Genomic DNA, 15617 nt, shown 5'->3' with positions numbered 1-15617 from the left:
TTCATGCATATTATATCATTTGATTCCCTGTGGAAACAGCAGGGCAAATATGACCATGTATAGATGAGGAATAGGAGGGAAACAGGGATCAAACCCCAAGTCTTATATTGCTAGTCTTGTGCCCTTTCCATTCTCCATTTTTATCCTCTAATGAATTTTCATCTTTTGTTGATAATAGTGTCATGTTTTCTAGTTCAGCCTAGTAAGCAGGAATTGAGGGATCAAGGTAAAAGTTCTCTCTTGATGTTGACGCAGGTGATCGTTTTGGCCCTGGAACCACCAGTGACCTGGAGGCATCATTCCCTATTCAAGATGTCCTGGAAAACTACATTTACTACTTTCAAAGTGTTCATGAAAGCATTGAGCCAACCCATGACATTTTTAGTTTTTATGTAAGTGATGGAAACAGTCGTTCAGAGATCCACAGCATCAATATCACCATTGAGGTAAAGACTTTGAAGTTGGAAAAGTTGGGCCTTTGATGACAATATCCCATGATTAGATAGCTCTATATGAACTGAAAAGCAAAAAAGATTCCATTTGACCTTCAGTTTTAGAGGTCAATTTAAAAATATAACCCTGACCTTTAGGAAACTTGTAGAATTAAGGCTGGCATTTGGGGATGGTCTGACTTGGAAATCTGAATTTTCACTTCAGGGTAAAATGTATTCATTCTGTGTAAGAGCAGTTTGTGAGGGTCATACAAGAGAAACCCTGGCAATCTCATATTTAGACAAAAACTAACATATATCTATTTTTCCCTGAAATTATGATATGTAGTTCCAGATACATATTTGCCTTTTCTTATATTTTAATGCATTTATTCGTTAAATTGTAACATCAAAGAAATGTGTCCTTTGATGCTGTATTTATTCTCGTTTGAGCAATTACATAGCTTGCTCTACCAGCCCGGGGAGAGAGAAAGATAAAAGATAAAACTCAGCATGGAATACCCTCTGCCTTGGGAAAATATCCTCAATACCCTACCCTTCAGGAATCGTAAAGTGGGGCTGGCACAGGGTCAGGGAGACTCTGAGAGACTCACACTTTTAAATATGATGGCCTCCTACAGTACTGTGGTATTTTGGGGGCTTTCCAAGACAGTTCTGATTTCAAAGAATGTGTTATTTTGTCCCCCAAATATGCTTGCACTTCTCCAACCACATGTCCATGAAAAACATGATCATTGTACCTGTGGAAAACATCCAAGGCGATTTCTGTAGAACGTCAGTTTCTTTTCAAGGAGACATTTTGCTTGTGTGGTTTGCTGTCTTTCCCAACTAACCATTTTGGTGAGGAATTAAAGATTGTGACACATGACATGCTATTTCAATAGTGAAAGTTGGTGTGAACATGTTACTTTCTCTGAATAAGATACATTTTCTTTCTTCTTAAACCAATGTCTGTGTGAGACCTGATATTTTATACTTTAATCAGAGGAAGAATGATGAGCCTCCCAGGATGACCTTGCAGCCCCTTGGCGTGCAGCTAAGCTCGGGAGTGGTGATAAGCAATTCTTCTTTGAGCCTGCAAGATCTGGACACTCCGGATAATGAGCTGGTTTTCGTATTGACAAAAAAGCCTGACCACGGTAGGACACAACTGCTATGGCGAGCTTCTTAATTGAGATGCCCAACAGGTTGTTAGAATAAACATGTAGATTTCTGTTGGTTATTCCTCCACCTCACCTGTACATAGTCCATTCTTTGCATCAAAGTATAATCAGATTCACAGCTAGCCAATATTCTTGGGGTCACAGTTGACACCAGTTGCTCTAAAAGCCTGAATCCTAGGTAATTGGTGTATCTGAAATTCAATTTCAGCTCTTTTCCTGCTGGCCTGTATAACCTCAGGCAAAATGGGTTTAGAGTCCTCTTGTCAGAGTAGGGCTTCACTGCTTATTAATCCTGGGCCATCTCGTGCAAGGAACAGCATGGCCACCTTGATATTAATTGCACAAGGTATGCACTTCAGGTTAGAGGTGTGCTAGGTGTCTTTATGAGCTTGGTCCTTTTGCAAAGAAAGCACTTTTCCTGATTAAACCAGAGGTAAAAACCACCATGGGAATCTTTTACCTACTTGTTTTCTAAGTGCCATCCCTCTGGTACTAGCTAAAGCTCTGGAACTTTCATCTCCCACGTGGTATCCTAGTGTATCATAACACTCTTGGTCTTTTAAAGATGAAGTTGTTGCTGTTGATGGAAGGTTAATAGAAGAGTCTGTTGGTCATTGCATTTTATCTTCCCTTCCTTCACTTTCACTTTCTTTAATGTAGCACTTGAACTGTCCCATTGTGATACACATGACGCTTGAAGACAGAAAAAGATGCCTCCACCCAAAGATGTCTTGTGTCTTTCTGAATTTAAATGGAATTGAAAACACAGTCCCTTCTCCCATCCCTGATGCCCCAGAAGGAAGGCAGCAAGTGACGAGTGCTATTTTCACTTTGTAGAAGGGAAAAATAAGGTTTAAATAGTGGCGTGAGTTTGAATTCATGGAGGGAGACTTGACTTCTAAGCCACTGTATTACCACATCCATTGTGTCTCCTTAAGACACTTTTAAACAGGAAAAGGAGGATTTTATCATATTTATTTGTAGATGAGGCCACAGGGCAGCACCCTGTGCTTAAATAGAAAATTCTGAGTTGTTGGCCACTTATGTGTGTGTGACACCAAGAGCCTCTGAGGTGCTTGACATCTTACCCAGGCTCATACTAGTTGACAAAGCCAAGCCAAGTTTTGACGCCATATGTATTCTACCACTTTTTCTTTGTTTTTCTTTACTTTTTTCCTCAGGTCGTCTGCTCTGGAGGCAAACTGCTTCTGAGCCTCTGAAGAACGGGAGGGTTTTAGCTCAGGGCTCCTCCTTCACCTACCAGGACATCCTGGCTGGACTGGTCGGGTACATGCCTGGTGGTCCCGGTGTGGCAGTGGATGAGTTCCGGTTCTCCCTCACGGATGGCCTCCACACGGACACAGGGAGGATGGAGATATACATAGAGCTGCCTACAAGCAGCGCCCCCCACTTGGCTGTAAACCGAGTCCTTCAACTCTCAGCAGGTACCACAGGAATGGTAGAGAGTGGCGGTGGTCCCTCTGTCCTTATTTCTTCCTTGTCAGTGTGCACGTTTGTTCTGTGGGAGGATAGTGAAGTAGGCATTCAGAACTCAGGGAGACTGGAGGTGGGGAGAGCTTTTCTTTTAAGGACACTAAGAGTTATGATTGACTAATGTAGCTCTCTTAAATTCTTTGGACCAGATACCTTTGTCTTTGAATTCAAGAAAAGATTAAGAAGAACTTATAGTACTTCCAAGACCCTCAGAAACCTTAATTTATCCAGCTACTCATAGGACCAGGTTTCTTAGAACAGGGCCACTGCCCAACCAATCCCACAGAGAAAAACAAAACAACAATAACAATAAAAAAACTCAAGCAGAATTCTCAAGATACTCATTTAAAAAAAAAATAAGTGGGTGGGGAGGCATGGGGGGCAATTGGGAAAATTATCATACACCAAAAGAGATTATGAAAATAATTGAGAATCATTAGATATGGTATCCTAGGGTCTAACTTCACAATTTTGCCTACACATAAGCTGCACTGAAGGACCTGGGACACGTGTCAGTCTCAAAGTCAGTTGCGGTAGGGAGTTACTGAATTAGAGAGTCGGCCTTTTGCCCACAAAACATCTGCATCACCCTGGGGTCCTGGTTTGTTTGTTTTTTCCTACTGCTCATATATGTATATAATGTCTATTTAATTTTGAGAGAATGCAAGATGGGGAGGGGCAGAGAGACAGGGCAGAGCATCTGAAGCGGGCTCTGCACTGACAGCAGAGAGCCCAGTGTGGGTCTTGAACTCATGAACCGCCAGATTATGACCTGAGCCTCAGTTAGGCTCTCAACCAACTGAGCCACCCAGGTGCCCCACATGTATTTTGTAGTGAAAACTATATGGCATAATGGTATTTGAAACTCTGGAGATTCCCAAAAGTCCCAATTATTAGGTCTGAGATTTAACTTTACCCTATTTATAAGCTAGTGAGTTAGCCTGTTACCGTTTCATGAGTGCTGATAGAACACTTGAGGCTCCTCGGTCAGTGACAAAGTGCTTTGTTACTCACAGCATAACCGGAAGCATTGCCATCGGTAAGTCTGCACTCTGCACTTGTTTCCCTCTGCACTCCAAGTCTGGTGGAGGTGACGCAGAAGGCCCAGATGCGTGCCTTCACATGCAATGGATGCATTATAGAAGAGGAGCACGGAGCCTGGCATCCCCCCACCCCACCTTGTAGTGACAGTAAGAAAGCCTGATCTTTGTCCCAGAGGAGGATGCTACTTCATCCCTCAGGGCCACTTGCTGAGAATGGCCTGAGGAAAGAATGGTTGGGCCTTGCACTGTTGGCATTACCCAGCGAGAACACACAGGATGCTCAGGGCCCAGCCAGACACCAGGATGTGTTACGCAAGAATGACTAAGATCTGCATACCAGAATTTACTGTTTTTAATGTGAGAAAATGGCTGGACAGGAAAGCAAGGGGCAAGTGCCTTGCCTCCATCCCCAACACCTGCACGGCCTTACAAGGCCCAGCACTCGGGTCTCCCTATTTGTAATCCTTGTAAACATGGATTTTAACTATTTGGTCTCAGATGGCAACAAGATATATTTGTAAGCTTATGTGAAGCTGTCTCTTATGATTTGGTGATCCTGAAGACAATAAATACGTTAGGACACCCGGGTGGCTAGTCGGCTAAGCATCAGACTCTTGATTTTGGCTCAGATCATGATCTCACAGTTCATGAGTTTGAGCCCTGCATCGGGCTCCATACTGATAGTGCAGCACCTGCTTGGGATTCTCTCTCTTTCTCTCTCTGTGTGCCCCTCCACTGCTCACTCTCTCTCTCTCTCAAAATAAATACCTAAGCACTAAAAAAAAAAAAAAAAAAAGCAAATAAGTTAGGTCCAAACAGGTTTCATCATAGATCTGGGAGTTACAACATAGATTGAGGGAGGAGTAACTGATAGGTCACAGGAGTAGAGAGAGCATAGGGAGAGTGATGATTAACAAACTGGAGGTGGGGACTGTTTCACTTACGGAAATTAAAATGTATGCATCTGGAGACGAAGAAGGGCACGCAAGCACCTGGTACATAAACCAAGGCAATATGTGATAATTTAGTCTCTAGCCTCCCCAAATCACTTGACATACTATTCAAAGGCAATGATGGGCAGTGACCTAACCTCTCCCATTCTCTCCCAGGGTCTGTGGCACGCGTCACAGAACAGCACTTGAGAGTGACAGATACTGACTCAGATGACCGTCAGGTGATGTACATCATGAAGGAAGATCCTGGGGCAGGGCGCCTGCAGATGGTAAAGCATGACAACCGAGAGCAAATCTCCGTTAAAGGCCCCATCCGGAGTTTCACCCAGGCTGACATTACCCAAGGTCAGCTACCTCACTTCTGCCTGTACAGACTTCTACAGAGCCACCCACAGTAGTAAAATGGGAGTTCAATGCCTGGTAGCTTATGGCAGCAAACTGCACTCTTTGTTTTGAATAAGAGCTGAGTTATAGTTCCATTTATGCTTTCTTGTCTCCTCAATTTTTTGTTTAAAAAAAAAACTATCCTTCTTGGCTAAAATGTGTTCATGCCTTGACATAGCATTGATGAAATTTGGGGCGATTATGGAGGGAAAAAAAAATCACTTTGACTTGCTATGATGCTCAAAAGTGTGCGTGAGAGGGAGAAAGGAGAAAGAAGTGAATTGGGATGGATTAAGGTGAAAATTATGCCTGCCTTAGGTGAACAATTTATATCTCTTTTTTAGCTCCCCAAAGAGCACAAGTTAATGAACTAAGCAAAATGGAAGGGCATAAATCGGAGCTGCCTGGGGGAGATTACATAGCTCATCCCTCCTCCAGGAAATGCTGATGTAATGTAAAAGCATAAGTGTTAAATGCTACGTAGTTACTGTACAATTCTTCCAGGGGTAAAAGAAAAAAAAAAAAAGTTATGTAATGGGGGAAAAAAGTAACCCAAATCCAAAGTCATGTGATGATGTGCAATTCCATTTAGAGGTGGAAATATGTCCTCAGGAGCGGAAATAACAGTCTTGTCCATGCATTAACACTCAAAATGGGTAGCAGCTAAATTCTCACTGGACCTGTCTGTACTTTGCCAAAGGGGGTGGAATAGACAAAAGGATAGTAATATCTTAGTTATCCTTGCCTCAGTGTCTCCTTTTTAAAAATGAGACCAGGCCCCTCTCCCCAGACGTTTGGTTCTATTTACATTGCTAGGTACTTAGCAGTGAGGCTGTCCCTGAACAAAAATGTAAGATGTTGAGCTTGTCCCTTTCGATCCTTTTGACTTCGATGTAGAGTTTATCTGTTAACTCTTTGATTGGTTATATCCAGTGTTGTTTCAAAAATGACTTCAAGCTGCACTGGGAAATGGGATTGATGAGCTCTGGCAGGAATACGGGCTGTGGCTCCGTGTCCCTTGCCCTGTGACATGGGTGTATAACCAATGATGTGGGTGCTGTTGCTGCACATTTTCCATGTAGGCGATTTTGTTAATCTGGTTACTCATGAGACTTCCTTAGAATCTTTCACAAAAGCTGAGCCTCAACCATAAAGCAGTCCTACTTGGGATGATTTTATGATGAGAGTGTTTTTTATTACGAGGAAGTCAATAGTGGGAGGGGAAAGGGAGGAACTGAAAACTTTAGATTAAAATGTCTACAGCATTATCAAAGTGAGGAAGGTGTTAATTGATTCGCTGGTGTGAATACCAATCAGATTCCCACCTCATGCTTCAGAAATAAGGGCAGAAAGCACTAATAGCGAATCTTTATTTTCTTGTCCTTTTTTACAGGCCAGGTAGAATACAGTCATGGGAGAGGAGAATCTGGTGGGAGCTTTGCTTTTAAATTTGATGTGGTCGATGGAGAAGGCAACACATTGATCGGCCAGTCATTTTCCATCAGTGTTTTGGGTAAGGGGGCATTGGGTTCCTAAAAATATTCCAGCAGTTCTGGGGTTATATAGTCTACACTGTGCTTACCTTGAGGCTGGAGCCTTTCCTTTACCCAGCCCACATGGGAATCTGGAATACTGTCCCCTCTGTTGTGTGAAGCTGATCCTTGGTGCACTCCCTGAGGGACAGGCCTAAGGATTATTCTGATTTTACTCCCGGGCACTAGGCCCAGAATTGAAGAAAGGAAGCTGAAAGGATCCTCTTTCAAATTACTACTTCTGATATTTTCAGAAGACAACTCCCCACCAGTCGTCACCACCAACAAAGGGCTGGTCTTGGATGAGAACTCGGTGAAGAAGATCACCACTCTGCAGCTCTCTGCCATGGACCAGGAGAGTAAGCCTGCAGAATTGATCTATAGAATCACTAGAAAACCTGAACTGGGCCATCTAGAGCATGCAGCGTCACCCGGTAAGCCTATCGCCTCTTGCTTCATCAAACCAAAAGTTGGGATTTAGTAAGCGTTGGGGGTAAGCCATGTATGCCTAGAATCTGCCGTTGTTAGTATTTACTTTTTGCATTACTAATTTTGACCATTATATACTGCCTTGCATTACATTTGGCATGCAATAGATACTCAATAATTTCTTGCTGAAACCTGAATGAATGATAGCAATTTTATGTAAGCAATCTTGTCTCCATAACTAGATTGTCAATTCCTTGAGGGCAAACACTGCACCCTGTTCTTCTAAAGTCTGAGCACCCGGCACAGTGTGATGCACTGTGCTTAATCCAGGAAATGTAATTCAGGAAAGGAACGCCTGGATGGCTCAGTCAGTTAAGTGTCTGACTCTGGCTGAGGTTGCGAACTCGCGGTTCATGACTTTGAGCCCCATCTCAGGGTCTGTGCTGACAGGTTGGAGTCTGGAGCCTGCTTCGAATTCTGTGTCTCCCTCTCTTTCTGCCCCTCCCCTGCTCATGCTCTGTCCTTCTCTCTCTCTCACTCAAATATAAATAAACATTAAAAAAAAATTTTAAGGTAATTCAGGAAATAGCAAGTGAGCATGTGTATAGAGCAAGATTCTAGTTTAGCTGCTGCTGAGGAGAGAAAAATAGATATAGGAGATCCCAGCCTCACTCTCTAAGAAGACGGTACAGGACATTGCATCCTCACCCTCCAGTGTGCTCTATTGGATGAGATAAGAAACCTCTGCATATAACCATATATAAGAGAAGAATATGGCAGGTATTTTAAGAGTTGTACAAACCTTGTGTCATAGAAGCTCAAAAATGGGAGAGGCTGAGGGCACCTGGGTGGCTCAGTCAGTTAAGCATCTGACTCTTGATTTTGGCTCAGGTTATGGTCTCACGATTCATGGATTCAAGCCCCACATCAGGCTCTGCACTGACAGTGTGGAGCCTGCTTGGGATTCTCTCTCTTTCCCTCTCTCTTTGCCACAACCCTGTTCAGTCTGTCTCAAAAATGAATAAATAAATGTTTAAAAAAATGGGAGAGGCTACATTGGGTAGGAAGGGGCACAGAGATGGCATTTAAAAGAGCCCTTAGAAGGTAGACTTTGGGCAAACAGAAATTGTGTTATTTTCAGAGATGGGAATGGCATGGGGGTACATTCCAAAAATGATGAGTGGCCCAGTTTAGCTAAAGCATATACTCTGAAAACAGGAGTAGATGCGGCTCTTGGGCAGAGTGAGATTTTATGCAGGGTCCTCAAAGCTGGGATAAGTAATCCCTATTAAATTCAATAGGCGATGGAGAGTTACTAAAGAATTCTGAGCAGGTTAGGAAAGTGAAATTCATCTAATGTCTAACAGATGAGTGAAAGAAAGAAAAAGGAGGCAGTGATAGTGGGTTGGAAGTTTCACATTTGGGCTCAATAGTCGGTAGTGAGGTTTCACCCAGACAGGCAGCGGTGGGTATAGGAAGGTGGGAATGATGTAAGCGATAATACCTGGCACCCAGTAAATATTCAATAGACAGCAGTTGGTGGAAGGAAGGGAGGGAGGGAGAGAGGGAAGGAAGAAGGGAGGGAGGAATTTCAGAGTGGAAACCTATAGAAATTGGCTGAATGGATGTGAGGCACTGAAGATGCTTGCTGAACAATGTAAAGGCAGAGGTGTCTTTATTTCGTACATCATAGAGGCAGTGATCATTTGCAGAAGATTTAGAGCTTCACTGGTTTCCTTTGGATTTTAAGTTACAGAGCCTTCATTCTTTCAACCAGGGGAATGACAAAACAGAGGATGTACTCACTGTGATTCTACTCACTCTCAAATACAGGAAGTCAGAGCATAAGCAAACAAACAAACAAATGCATCCTATTACAATGGTTATGAGTATTAGAAGGAGAAATAAGAATGTTCCAGGGTGCAGGGAGAAAGGGGGTAAGGGAAGAAGGACTCCCTAACATAAGATGACACTTGAGAAGAGGTCTGAGGAGAGTGAGGGAGCCAGCCATGCTGATGTTATAAGGAAAAGGCTTTCAAGACAGAGGGGTCAGTGAGTGTAAACATCTTGACTTGGGATCAGCGTGGCACATCCAGTTCCAAAGGCAGCAAGACCAGTGTGGCTGGGGCAGGGTGAATGAGAGGAATAATGAGAGGGAGACCCATGGTGAGAGATGGAAGGTAGTGTGTCAAAGGATGGGAGGGGAAGCCACACCGTGGTGATGGGGATGGTGGAGGGGAAAGTGTTGAGTCTTTGGTGGGAGGGCATGGGGGAAGATGGGGAGATTGGCGAAAATCCCTAATGCAGGGGTGCCTGGGTGGTTCAGTCAGTTAAGTGTCCAACTTCAGCTCAAGTCATGATCTCACAGTTCGTGGGTTTGAGCCCCGCATCAGGCTCTGTGCTGACAGCTCAGAGCCTGGAGCCTGCTTTTGGATTCTGTGTCTCCCTTTCTCTACCTCTCGCCTACTCATTCATTCTCTCTCTCTCTCTCTCTCTCTCTCTCTCTCTCTCTCTCTCTCTCTCTCTCTCTCTTTCTCTCTCTCAAAAATAAATAAACATTAAAAAAATTCCCTAATGCAAATGGAAGCAAATGGCTTACCCTTTTGTCCCAAAGTTCCTGGGGGAAGAATGCACATCAGCACTCCTAAGACCTTGGCTGCAGGAGATATTTGATAACTAATTCATGAGCTAATTGCTTCTGCCAGAATTCTGTCAGGTTGCTGATTGTATCTCTCCAAAGATGAAAGGGCAGACTCTTGGCTGTTGTGTTAGGCAGCTGCATCCACACTGTACAGAGGTTGAAAAGCACTGAGCCTCATGCAAGGCACTGTGAGCTGCCTTCCTGATGGTAAATCCCAGCCCCCGCTCTTTTCTGACCCTGGGCTGTATCAAGCGTTCAGTGTGAGGCTGCTTCAGTGACTCCTTTTCTGGTTTTACAGTCTCAGCCTTTCCTGGGCTTAAATTCTGGTTGCCAAGACCAAGCCAGTGCTGCTTAGAGAAAGACTCGTAATGATCATACTTCTCCCTTGGGAAAGTACACTCCGCAAAAGGAGGGAGGGCTCCCTTTCCCCAGGACACTTCTTTCACCTCCCTTTTCCACCAGGCTTGGCTTCCTAACCCACTTGACTCGCACTCCCGCCAGTTTTTCTCCATCTGCCTGTTTCTAGAAACTGTCAGTGGACCAGATACGAGGATCCAGCCCCTTCCCCTTCACCCTTAGGGGCCCCTCCCCATTGCTAATGGAACGGAGCTTCCCTGCCCCTTCCCACATCTCCAACCCCATTCTGAGTCATTTCTGTAGCATTTAGACAGAATTCTCACATTCCCTGTCTGCCCTAAGAGAGAATATTTTTATGAATTTGATACTTTAGATGTAAAAGGTGTCCCTTCAGAGGAAATGCATGTTGATATCTTACATTCCTCTCTTAAGGCAGCTGGCTCAGTTTCGAGAAAAGCCTCTGCACCTTGCCTTTTTGCCTCAGTGGGTGCGGATGGGTCTACCAGGAGCTGGGGCCAGCTGGCCTGTGCTTTGCGAGAAACAAGCTCCTAGGCCAGTGTCTTGTGGTGCAGGCACTGAGCTATTTTGGGACTGATGCCTCTTGGAATTATCAGTTTCCATCAGTGCCTGCAGATATCCTTTCACTGGTTAACTATGAAGTGGACTTATTCTCATACTGTCTGTCTTGGTCAGTGAGTTGTTCTTTTTGGATAGACAGGACAGGTGTGGAGATCCTATTTTTGTCCCCTGAGATCTAGGGAGCCACATGCCCGTACAGACTGTGTAGAAGACAGACATGGGCCTGCCCGTGTGTGCCCTTTGCAAGGTTGAGGGGCCATCCCCTCATGTCAGGGACCCTAAAGATCCTCGTTTTCCTGTGAAATCAGAGTAAGGAGTTATTGGGATAGAAGCTAAGTCTCTGGAACAAAAAGACTCTAAATTGCAGTGCCTTCCACAAGAAATTCATTTTCTCTCACAGAAAAATCCGGAGGCAGGTGGTCCAGATAGCCTAAAGTGGCTCCATGATCCTCAATATGAGGCTTCCATCTCTGGTCTGAGGTGACCACTGTAATTGTTGCCATTCCCCAGCCAGCAGTAAGAGGCAAAGGCCAGGGGAACCCGCATCCATTTCTATTTTAGGAATATTACCGAAAGAACACACATCAATTTTGATCACATCCCAGTGGCCAGAGAGTAGTCAGACAAAGCTGCGAGATGGCTGGGAAATGTAGACCCTAATGGGCATCCAATTGCTTAGCCAACAGGGAGGACTTGTACTTTTCAAGTCAGGGAGGAGTACAGCAGTCTCCAGCATAGCACTGGTTCTCACCTTCACCAAACACTGACTGAGTAGCTGCTGCAGGAGGAAATTTGTTTTGGAGGTGAGAGACGTGTAAACAAACATGTGCAAATGTGTTTCAGTAGCTGTGACAGCAACATTACGGGACAGTGAGAGCCAACACACAGCGAGTTCCACCTAAGAGAGGTGTGGTAGTGAGTCAGGAAAGACTTCCCAGAGATGATGCTTTAGCAAAGGTATTCAGTGGTTTCCTCTTTCTCTCACCCTCTCTCAGTATTTGACACCAACCAAAATAGGATGCACCCATGGCTTTAGTTTGGGTTCTCCCCGAGAGCAGAGGTATGTTAGTGCACTTAAGACTGCCGTCACAAAGTACCACAGACTGGGCGACTTAACAAAGTCTCACGATCTGGAGCTGGAGGTCTGAGATCATGCTGTCAGCAGGGTTGATTCCCTCCAAGGGCTGTGAGGGAGAATCTGACCCAGTCCTCTCTCCTCAGCTTATAGAGATGGCCATCTTTGTGCTCCCAGGGCATGCTCCTTGTATGGGTATGTCTGTGACAAACTTTCCCCTCTTATAAGCACATTAATCAGATTGGATTAGGGCCACTCTAATGATGGTATTGTAACTACTTCCATCTGCAATGATCCTATTTACAAAAAAAGGTCACATTGTGAGGTACTGAGGGTTAGGACTTCATATGAATTGGGGGGCAAGGGGTGGTAAGGAAGGGGATACAATTCATTCCATGACTGGAAGCTCTGAAGAAAACCTGAAGTAGAGAAGCTGAGAGTCCCCCGCAGCCTGAGTCTGACGTAGGACACAGGCAGTGTCACAGAGCTATCCACAGCTCTGCAGAAAGCAGGAAGGCTGAGGCAAAGGGAAGGCAATTTCTTCAAAGATACTTTATTCCCACACTGCTTCCCTGACCTGGACTGAACTTTCTCTAATGTGCTGGCCCTCCAGGGGAATTGGAAAAACTGACAGGGTTAATGTGGGTCTCTGTAATACTGCCAGATACATAGTTTAGCCAGCGGGTTGGTAGCTGAAAACACCTTCGATGGGATTAAATGCCTTCAAGATATTTCAAACAGTAACTACCTGCTGTGACAGCCAGTAGGGACAATATGTTATTGGAAACACCATCTTGATGGGGAGTAGCTTAGGTCTTCCAATGCCCAATTAACAAAGGCTGGAATTTTTTCTTACATGTATAAAGATTGAAAATCTGTGCTCAGTAGGACCTCTTAGATAGGAATTAGAGTGGATGAACTGAATTCATTCACCAACCATGTTTTGAGTACCTGTTGTGTGCCAGGCACTATTGTAGGTGCCCAATAGTGAAGAAACAACAAAAATCCTCGTCCTCTTGAAGCTTATGTTCTAGATGCAGCGCGTTACCCTCTGGCACTAAGTTAGGGATATCGGACAAGACAAATGTTATAGCCAAGAAAGTATTCTAGAAAAAATGAATCAATTAAAAATATTACAGTGGTGATATTACAGAGGTATATTCCCGAGTGGCTTTTGTGATTTTTCACTATTTTTCTCTGTTTTTCACATTCTAATAGGCTCGTATTACTTTTATATTGGAAAAAAAAAATTAAAGGATAAGGGTAAAATTCAAAAGGCTCCTCACCTAGCCTGAAAAGGTTAGGTGAGTCGTACAAAAAGTACTCCTAGCGAGCATAAACTTCAAAGTTAGACAACCTTGAGCTCCAGCCCCAGCAATGCCCTCCTATTAGCTGTGTGACCTTGGATAGATCACATTGCTTTTCTAATTTTATTCGTGTCATAATCTAGAAAAATGGAGGTAATATGCCAATCTTGACCTCCCAGAATTGTTACAAGATACAACTGAATATATATAAGCAAGTGTGAAACAGTGTTCTACACATGGAGTAGGTGCTCAGTGTTTGCTAGGTCGACTTGGGAAAGGCTCATTAAGATCAAGCCTAGAGCTGTCATATACTGCTAGTGGAAATATAAAATTACCACTTAGTTTGGCAGTCTCCTAAAAAGTTAAGCATGCACCTAACATTCCCACCATTCCACTCTTAGAGATTTACCCAAGAAGAATACAAACTTAAGCCCATACCAAGACTTGTGCACAAATGATCATAACAGCTTTATTCGCAATAGCAAAAAACTAGAAATAACGTAAATGTCCTTCAACAGGTGAATGGAGAAACAAACTGTAATAAATCCATACAATAGAATACCAGTCATCAATAAAAAAGAATAAACTATTAGTACATGCTGCAATATGGATGAATCTCAAAACAATAATGCCCAGTGAAAAAAAGCAGGCATAAAATAATACATAGCTTATGATTCTAATTATGAAAAAATTAGAGAAAACCCAACTAATCTACAGTTACAGAAAACAGTTGATTTGTTTCTTTGGGATAGGGTAAGGCATGAGAAAGGGAAGAACGGAGGGATTATAAAATGTCAGTTGAGAAACTTTTGGGGTGATGGAAATGTTCACTATTTTGATTGAGATGATAGTTTCATGGAGTGCCCAAGCATACTTTAAATATGTGTAATTTATTATATGTCAATTTCCTCTCAGTAAGAAATGCTAAAAATGGGAAAGATCAATTCCAAACCTTTCTTTCCAAGAAGAAGGAAAAAATCTATCACCTTTCTTCATCACTCTTAGACTATAAAAGACTCATATAAAGGGAACAGTGAATTAGGTGACCAGTTGATTGCGAGAATCCATACAAGAATTTTCCCATGAGCTGTGAGGATGGATTCACAGCAGGGAAAAAAGATTTAAATTTCTCAGTGCAGCCAGTATGAAGTTATTAAATTTTTAAAGAATGGTATGGATTTCTGTCCAGAGCCACAAGACAAAGCGATAAGATAGGAGGCTATATTTTTTGCCTGTCAAGAGCTGATGTAGCAAGCACAGAAATATAAAATTCCTCATCAGAAAAATAATGCCCCAGTATCCAGGAGACTGTTGTATCTAGGTAACAAATTTCAAGTGATAAAGAGAGTTGTAAATGTATAAACCATGTGGGTTGATTTTTTTTTTCTTTTTTAAAGATAAAGCAGTGATATTGATGCCACAGTTACATGTAAAACAGTCAAAGTAGAATCTCTTTGGGTTTTTTTGCTAAAACGACAAACTGGTTTCCCCAGGATTAGCAATGACAAATAACAAATTCCAGGAAACAGCAAATGAATTTCAGGACGAAACCAAAAGACCAGATTCAATGGATTAATACCCCATCACCCAGAAACAGAAAGAGGGAATTTGTGCTGAGGGACTAAAACTACATTTGATATGGGTTCATTTAAGTCTTGGCTGACACCAGAGGATGAACCACGGAAGCCCAAAGCCCTAAAATAGCAAGAAGTCTGGGCTGTTTTGATAAAATATTGTCGGACATTGAAAAACATAAGATGTTATTCATTTGTGGGGTATGGGTGTTATCTAAAATCACTTTAGGTTTTGTTGTTTTGTTTTGAGTTTTAAAATGACTGAAAAAACTGTAACGTGTTTTCTCTATATCATGTTCTTAAAGGATACTGGCTTTTTAGGTCATTTTAGAGTTGAGATGGAATTATTGCTCAAACCCCAAAGTCATACAGTAAGTTTTGTAACTGCCAGCCTGGCTAAAGTGGTATGTGAGAAGCTAGAATTGTACACCGGAGAGTTGAAAGGGGCCTTGAAGAATATCCAATGAAATCTTGGATGCCAGGCTCACTAATCACAGAAAAAAGGCTATGTGTAGCCAAGCCCTGTGACTCCAGTGTTCAAAAGCTAAGTCATGACACAATATTAAAAATTAGGGCAGGTTTTCAGAAAGGACTCTGAGGCTATAGGGGAATATAAAACTTAAGAGAGAGGAGT

The 15617-nt window shown here is 43.0% G+C and overlaps 1 protein-coding gene across 1 annotated transcript in view; it reads left to right on the top strand.

Moving 5' to 3' along the window:
• FRAS1 (Fraser extracellular matrix complex subunit 1) overlaps positions 1–15617 on the top strand; it is a 426196-nt gene that overhangs the window by 341176 nt on the left and 69403 nt on the right. The window contains exons 42-47 of the mRNA XM_058722162.1: positions 256–446; positions 1438–1591; positions 2797–3060; positions 5262–5450; positions 6883–7002; positions 7276–7455. Of these exons, the coding sequence (XP_058578145.1) occupies positions 256–446; positions 1438–1591; positions 2797–3060; positions 5262–5450; positions 6883–7002; positions 7276–7455 (1098 nt within the window). The remainder of the gene's footprint in view (positions 1–255; positions 447–1437; positions 1592–2796; positions 3061–5261; positions 5451–6882; positions 7003–7275; positions 7456–15617) is intronic.

Source organism: Neofelis nebulosa, chromosome 3, assembly GCF_028018385.1.
Source record: "Neofelis nebulosa isolate mNeoNeb1 chromosome 3, mNeoNeb1.pri, whole genome shotgun sequence".
Taxonomy (NCBI): Eukaryota; Metazoa; Chordata; class Mammalia; order Carnivora; family Felidae; genus Neofelis; species Neofelis nebulosa.
This window is presented reverse-complemented; position numbering and strand designations above follow the sequence as displayed.